The sequence below is a fragment of the Apis laboriosa genome, unplaced genomic scaffold (assembly GCF_014066325.1).
Source record: "Apis laboriosa isolate Shangri-la unplaced genomic scaffold, ASM1406632v1 scaffold47_cov149, whole genome shotgun sequence".
NCBI classification, from domain to species: domain Eukaryota; kingdom Metazoa; phylum Arthropoda; class Insecta; order Hymenoptera; family Apidae; genus Apis; species Apis laboriosa.
This window is the reverse complement of record NW_025223437.1, coordinates 430,269-438,278: the sequence shown is the minus strand read 5'-3', so window position 1 is coordinate 438,278 and position 8,010 is coordinate 430,269. Positions and strand designations below refer to the sequence as shown.

General features: G+C 32.2%; 2 protein-coding genes across 7 annotated transcripts in view; one reads left to right on the top strand and one right to left on the bottom strand.

The window, feature by feature from the left end:
* Nucleotides 1–1,111: 1,111 nt before the first annotated feature.
* LOC122716680 (dynein axonemal light chain 1-like) lies at nt 1,112–3,457 on the top strand. Its single transcript, XM_043939997.1, has 4 exons — nt 1,112–1,277; nt 1,939–2,240; nt 2,921–3,198; nt 3,332–3,457. Exons 2-4 carry the CDS (start codon nt 2,042–2,044, stop codon nt 3,455–3,457), a joined length of 603 nt encoding a protein of 200 aa, XP_043795932.1. The 5' UTR covers nt 1,112–1,277; nt 1,939–2,041.
* Nucleotides 3,458–3,848: 391 nt separating this feature from the next.
* Nucleotides 3,849–8,010, bottom strand: part of LOC122716678 (BAI1-associated protein 3) — a 119,908-nt gene continuing 115,746 nt past the window's right edge. For all 6 annotated transcript variants that reach the window (XM_043939987.1, XM_043939986.1, XM_043939990.1 and 3 more), the window contains 2 exons: nt 6,751–6,959; nt 3,849–6,304 (listed from right to left, as the gene is read on the bottom strand). In XM_043939987.1, the coding sequence (XP_043795922.1) occupies nt 6,210–6,304; nt 6,751–6,959 (304 nt within the window). In that variant the 3' untranslated portion in view covers nt 3,849–6,209. The remainder of the gene's footprint in view (nt 6,305–6,750; nt 6,960–8,010) is intronic.

The window sequence follows — 8,010 nt, the reverse complement described above, 5'->3', positions numbered from 1 at the left end:
ATCATCGTCGTTCGTTCTTCTTTGCACGAGTGATTGTGCGTGACCGTGACAATACTGCCAATTCTTCGGCCGATAGGGAATTTATCGAACGACTCGATTTACGAGGCAAGGAAAAGGCAAAGAGGAGAAAGAACCAATGAGAATTCTTGGACTCGTTGTATGTGCGGTGTGTTTTAATGTAAGGCAACACGCGTCATCCAATGGATAACGAATGGTTCTAATCCCAAGAAATTATTGTGTAATTGGGTGATAATAAAGAAGTGACATTCGAATTGTCGATCGTTTGAATTTTTTTCTGTCGCTTTCGTTTTCTGCACGCTTTTCATTTTTTTTTTTTTTTTTAACTAATTAATTTCGAGTTCCTTCCTAAATTGAGAGATCCTTTTTTTTCTCTCGTTGCCATTTACATCTTTTTTTACTTTTGCTTTGATAAAAATTCAAAAAACAAGCTATTAACGATCCATGCGATATCACTTTTTCTTTCTTTCTCTCTCAGAACAATTAGAGATATTCGTATTTCATCCTCTTGTATTTTCGCAAACTTTAATTCGACTTAATTTCTCAATATCTATTAATTTCTCTTTTCTCTTCCTTATCAAATATCTTCTTCTCTTTACATTTGTACACACTATACGTCGATTCTTTCCAATGTTTAATTCAACCACGAAAAGTGTCATTTCCAATCTTAGAAATTTTCCAATGTCTCAATTAATTTTTCCATTCTCTTCCTTTTTAAGGTATCTTCTTCTTCGTCGCATTGGAAATTTTACGATCCTCCGTGTGTCCACATAAGAATAGTAAACGAAATAAAAGTTTCAAATCGATCGCACAATTCTCGGTCTCTGCCTCTGATTTTAGATCGAAGAAAGAGCCGTGAACTTTTTCGATAAGTAATGCACACGGTTCCGCGCTCAAAGGAAGACCTGTACTTTTTCAATGTTAATACCGTCGTAAATCTTGTTGGGGATGCTCGGTTGATAAATAATCCGGCGGCCCGAACGCATGCGCCCTGGCCATCGATTATTTTGATTGGTGCCAGATATTACCAGGCTCCAGTTCGTGGCAGTTTGCCACAAAGGAAAACGAATCTCGAATTCCCCGTAACCTCGAGCGCTCGGATAAACGATAACAAACAATATATACCGTCAAAAATTTGGAAGAATGAAAGATGTTACTTATCTTGGATAAAATTACGGGAAAAATTGCGAGGAAGTGACAGTATCGAAGTATGAATTCGGAATTTCACGTCGATGAAAATTTCGAATTGAAAATTCATGGTCAGTTTGACATGCGTGAAGGGAGGAATTTTTGAACTTTTCTTGTACATAGGGTGTATCGTATAGATATGAAACGAACTGGATTGAATCAAATTTTTGATTTGAAAAGCAAATTTTAAGAGATTCCTTAACTTTTGTTAAAGGAATAATGGAGAAACTTTTTGGAAGAAGGAACTTTAGCATAATGGAATCTTTTTTTTTTTTTTGAAAAATTTTTTTTAGAGAAGCCATTTCCTCTTCAGAAAACTTGTTAACTATATTTATTCTTTTTTGTATATTGAGTCAAAGATTTTCATTCTTTTAGTATTTTACGTGCAAAATAAAAAATGCAGTGAGGTATTTTAAATTTTTTGATAAATAGAAAAAATCGTAATAAAAACGAGCTCGAGAAGCTAAAAAAGTTGATTAAAGAAAAAAAAAAGATACAGTAAGAAATAATGTAAAAGAAAAGTAAATATTTTTTTTTTACTTGTCATTATTTTCCTTTTCCATCTGACTAAAAATGAAAAACTCTTTCCACAAAATACGTTTCATTTCTTTTGCGTATACACCCTTGCGTATGCACATATTTCCCTCCCTTCTATTTACCCACATATGTATTTGCTAAAACATTCAAACTCGATTCCTTTTTGTGTATTCTTGAATTCGTTTATTTCCACAGAGTTTCCTTTGAGTTATATCCAGCAAATATCATATCCAATTTTTCGGTAAAAATTATTCATCCAATCATTCATCGTGGATAAATTCGATCCTAAAAAAAAATCATGAGTACCACGAAACCGACCAGCTGCAAAGAGGCGATTCGAATGTGGGAGGAAGAGAATAAACAAGATGCTTCGACCGCGAAGGAAATGATCCTTAGCTTTCGATGGCCGCCCATAGAAAAAATGGACAATTCTTTGGCGGTTTTGGTCAATTGTGAAAAGCTCTCCCTCTCGACGAATATGATCGAAAAGATTGCGGGTAAACGTATCTTTTCTCATTCCATATTTCGTTATTTTTACTTTTATTGTTACTGCTTATTCTTTAAATTTCTCGAAATTGAAATTACTTTTGAATTCAATAATTTTTTATTGAAATTTTATTTTAATCACAATATACATGTCTCTGTTTGGAGAGACATGTATTAAATTCGAAGAATTCAGCGATTGTTTCGAATAATTCGAATTTACGATCGAGAGTAATGAAATTGACCGGGCAAATAATTTCACGTAAATAGAATTACGTCGTGGGTTACGAGAAATGGATCGTAGCTACTGGTCGACCTACTTAATTGACGTTTAATCACATCACGATTAATACGATTCGATCGAAGGAAAATTCGATTATAAATAGATCTTTCTAAACATTGTGCAAACATCTCTGTCAAAATATCTCTTAGATTATATTTTGAAATCCTTATATCCTCTCTTCTCATTTTCAGATTAAAATTATTTTTACAAGAGTCTCGTAATTGTTCTTTAAATTAAGAGATTTGATTCTTATCAATTTTTATCTTCCTTTAACTAGTTTGAAACTTTAATAAAATAGTGAGATTCAATTGAAAATTCGATCAATTATCCTTCTTAAAATTCTTCTTAAAATTTTCAGTCGAATCAAAATGAAATTGCAACAAAATGAAATTCAAAAAATTGTTAAAACAGGAATCGGAACGTTGAAAAACCTGAAGATCCTCGCGTTAGGCCGTAACCTGATCAAATCGTTCGCCGGATTGGAGCCATTGGGCGACACTCTGGAGGAACTTTGGATTTCGTACAACCTGATCGAGAAAATGAAGGGAATCAACGCGATGAAAAATTTGCGCGTTCTCTACATGTCGAATAACCTGGTCAAAGATTGGCACGAGTTCAATAGACTTCAGGAACTCACGAATCTTCGTGATTTACTTTTCGTAGGAAATCCATTGTACGAGAATCTCGAGGTAATTTCATTCTTGATCCTTAAGAGTTAGGTTATGATCAAAAGAATAAAAATCTTTTGTTACGAGTTTAAAATTTTCTGTTTGGTTGAAGAGGATTGGAAAAATTCACAACGATGCTTGATTTAATTTTCAGGTTGAAATCTGGAAATCGGAAGTAGCTAAACGTCTGCCAATGTTAGAAAAATTAGACGGTGAATTGATCATAAGAACAGAGGAAAGCGAGACTTTGTTGCAACTTGACAGTCCTGTGCAAATATGAAGACTATGGATTGTTTATAATCTTTTTTTTGATTACTATATTTTTATACTTTACTATAATTTATTTGATAAGTAATTTATTTATTTATTTATTTCTCTGTTTATTTTTTCTTTTTTATTTTTATTTTTATGATTTTAATTTTGTATACAAGTATATGTATAAAATTGTAAAATATATTTTTTTTTGTAAAATCAATCTCTGTCATAATTAATTCAATTATTCTTTGCGATGAAAAAATATAAAAAAAGAGCTTAACACATTTCTTTTGTATAACACGAAAGAGAAACGTTCCTATAATACAAAATAGAAATGAATCAAGCAAAAGAAGGTTATCAGAAAGTGCGACACAGCGATAATTTCGTACATTTATATTAATTTATTCGTCTTACGATACAAGACAAATCGTACATACGTTTCTGGTGATTGTAAAAGGTTGAAAAAAGCAAATAGAGTTCGATTGGATTCGATGCACGAGATAATACCGAGGATCGGACAGACGACATTTTGAGAGATCATCGTTTCTTCTTCTTAGTCATTTTTATTATATATATATATATATATTTTTTTTTTCTTTCTTAAATTCATTTTCACGTATTTTTTGTTATCCTCTTATATTTTTCGAAAGCGTTCACGAGATACGAAGATGTCTTGTCGATCTTCTCCTCCAGTTTCTCATTTTTCTTTTTTTTTTTTTTATTCGTTTCTTATTATTTTTTTATTTTTTTTTTTAAATTATTATTATTCTCGCGTGTGTACGTACGTACGTGTGTATGTAGACGCAAACGAGACGCGCGTGAATAAATGGTGCAATAGAAAAATTGACGAGTGTGCGTTTTGTCGTTCATATTTCCCCATACCGAGTGTTCTAGCTACTTTTTGGTCGCCAATCGATCGTTGTCCGCTCTAATTTCCCTAGATTTATCCCCATTTATTCCATTATCCCTAGATTCTCTACCTTCCTATCCTTTTTCAAAGGATTAACTAACTAACGATCGAGATTCGAGAAAAAGTTCGATAAGAGATGAAACTCTTTCGCTCTACGCTTTGTTCTCCAATTGTCTTTGATTACTCGTCCAATTTCGTCGAATCGATCGATTCGATTTAGAGACACGAAACGCGGCGTGTCGAGAGGAGTTTATTAGGAAAACAGATGTATAGAAAGATTTCAGATTGTACGAGCAAAATCAAACACCGTGATCCCCGCGACACAGGGACACAGATATACGCAAGGGGTGTGTACAGACACTTTCGCTGGTATTTCTTAATTATTCGATTAAATTCATTATACATATGCGTGTAACGTATGTGTGTATGTGTGGTTTATCCGCGTACATCCTTACGTACACATGCAACACGGGCACAAGATCATCGTTCATCTACGAATTTTCATCTGTCTCTTTTTTTTCTTTCTTTTGTGAATTCCATCCTCATTTTTTTATTTTTTTTATTTTTTATTCGTTTACTTTTTTTTTTTTTACTTTTGTTTCATTTCAACCTGTTTCGGTTTCGTAAACGTCGGTCGAAATCCGTCGTGCGAGATTTGACGAAAGAATCCGAACTCTCGCGCGTATGCGCGAAGGGATGCAAAAGTATTACAACTTCGAGAAATGTTTCGAAGAGTTTCTCACGAGTTTCAATGATCGATCATTGTTGAGATCTATCGATGAGATTTTTTTTTTCCAGGTTTATTTTGAACGGATAACAAGTCGACAGTTTTTCCTTATTAAAAAATTTATGTTTACTTTTGACTCTCCCTACGTTTACACGTGCGCGAGATCGGATTAAAAGTATCGCTGGAGGTTATATTGGATCGAGAAGTGAGAAACGACGCGGTGGAAAGATAGAAAGAGATATTAGCCAATGATGAGTAAGAAAAATATCGTATATCGACTCTCTGTGGGATTGATTTGCAATTCGTCGAGGCGATGCGAATCGGCGATGAATATTTCGTTACTTTAATATACAGTGTGTACATATTTATTTCAATTACATTTCAATTCATCCTTTCTTTATTTATTATCGATAATTTATATTTAAAGGGAACAAGGAGACACTTTCTTTCAATTGTCGATGGACGAGATTCGAAATAAAATCTTGTGCTCGTCCTTGTTTTTATCTTTCGCTATATTATCTCGAAAAAAAAAAAAGAAGAAGAGTCCCCGTTTTTCGAAACGTTACTCCTGTACGTCATGGCCGTTTAGCATTGCTTCGAGTTTCGACGGTCTCGACGATAGCATTTTTGTTTCTTTTTTTTTTTTTTTTTTTTTTTTTTTTTTTTTTAACATTTACCCTTAGATACATCACGCTGACAAATTTAAACGATTTTTTTTAACAATATTTTTCTTCCTTTTTATACGCTCTTTTTGCGATCGGATTTTTTCTTGTCCACACAAAAATAGTTCTGATAATATACATATGCTCTCTCTTTTCTTTTTACTCTTTATATATTCTCTCCGTTTTCCTTCTGTTTATTTAATTTTCTTTAGTTACCAACACCGATTATATTCAACACGATTTACACTGAGAAATGTCTGACGAGTTTCAAGGTTGAAACCTTGAAAAAGGGAAAGAGAGTCGACGAGCTTTCCGCGGGGATGGATTTTGATTTTTGTTCTTTAGCTTCCTTTTCGTTTTATATTTTTCCTTCTTTCCTTCTTTCTTTTGATTATCGAAATTTTAACATCGATCCTTAACAACCGAAATTTTCCTTTTTCCGCGGTGCTCTCTTGTTTCCTTTTCTCGTTTACCCGTTTTACGTCGAGGCGAATCGTTGCTTCTGCTTCTTCACGAAGTCGAGGGCCATCTTATCGCCGACTCTCGTCTCCAAAATCTGGAGAATCGGATGATCTGGAAATGAAAGATAATTTAATTAATGTTATAATAAAATTTTGAAATAATGAATGAAGAACAAAAAATGATTGTTTATGATAATATTAATAATTAATATACTTAATTTACCTAACTATGATATTGCATAAATATGTCAGCAATGGAATAACAATATCAGATCAAACCAGACTTCGAATCACAAGGTCCATATTCACTTAATCAAAAAACATTTACTAAAATTGCGATCAATTTATAATAAAATTTTTAGAAAATTCTTTTACTGTTTCAATGAGATAAAAATCACATTAGCATTAAAAAAAGTTTCCTTATCATTCCTTGAACAAATATATATGAATAATTCAATAAAATTATTTTAATATTAAATTATAATGTTTTTATTTCGCTCCTTTCGATTCTCAAACAAAAAAGTAGATAAAAGTGAAATGAATGGAATCAATTCTTACTTCGATTCTTTTGATGCATCAAAGGTAATTCGGTGTGTTTGAGGCCGTGGAAATTGTCTATGCTGGCGTTCGTGTCGGTAACACCAGGTATCGTGCTCAACCCTAAGAATGCTTCGCCAGCAAAGTCATTCGCCGTGAGGACGTCGTGATCCATTACGGTGAACAACACCATGGCATCTGGACTTCGACACTGTTCCACGCTCACAGAACTACGAACAAGGATTCATGATTTAATGATAGAAAAATATATAACAGATATGTCAAAATGCGAATAATATGTCTGATAAAGCAAAAAAAAAAAAAAGGTCAGAACTTTCGACTCGTTGTCAGAAGTTATTTAGAAAAGTATAATAATTTTGGATACATCGAGATATGATGTTGAATATCTTGGATAGTTTATAAAAATTTATATTTCTTATATATATATTTCGTATTTTAATATATATTTTTTTTCCAAGATCAATATTTCAACGTTAATTTCTAATTTCACTTAAAACACTTGTAGATTTTTCTTGGTTATTTAGTTTTTGAATTAATATTTTTAAATGTTAAAAAATTTCCGCGCTATTCCTTCTATAAATTATCGATGAAATTTATTTTGTCGATAAGTTAGGCAAGGATTTTAAAAACTTCAATCAGCGCCATCTCGCGTTTGGACGCGGGAAGCTTCGACTTGTTATTAGCATAGCAGGATATATAAGGAGGTATTCGTACTTAGACAAGAAGAGCAATGAGTGAGACAGAGAGCAAGAGAGTGTGCGACAAGGAGAGAGAAAATATTTCGATGGCGCTAGAAAGAAAATTAATTAATTATTAATTATCTGCTGAAAATTTCTAAACTTTTAAATTTGCATCTTAAAGCTAGAACTCCAAACAAGTTTCTCATATAAATTTTAATGAAAATTTTCTTTTAATTAATTACTTATTAACAATTAATTCGTCAGACTTCTCAATACATGGGAGACGCTATATTGAAAAATAATTAATTATTAATTTTTAACTAAGAATTTCTATAATTTTCTAGTTACATCTTGAAATTAAGACTTCAGACAAGTTTCTCATATCAATTTTAATACGAAATTCCTTTTCATTAATTATTTATTAACAATTAACGCATCGTATTTCATAATACGATCGAAGATATCATCTTGAAAATTAATTAATTATTAATTTTCTACTAAAAATTTATACACTTTTAAGCTTGCATCTTAAAGATAGAACTTCAGACAAGTTTGTTTAATTAATTTTAATGTGAACATT

Bases quoted from the DNA above. Each gene is read 5' to 3' on its own strand.
- LOC122716680 (XM_043939997.1), top strand. From the start codon at position 2,042: ATGAGTACCACGAAACCGACCAGCTGCAAAGAGGCGATTCGAATGTGG. The intron at 2,241-2,920 runs GTAAACGTATCT...TTGTTAAAACAG, and splicing joins TATGATCGAAAAGATTGCGG to GAATCGGAACGTTGAAAAAC. The intron at 3,199-3,331 runs GTAATTTCATTC...TTTAATTTTCAG, and splicing joins CATTGTACGAGAATCTCGAG to GTTGAAATCTGGAAATCGGA.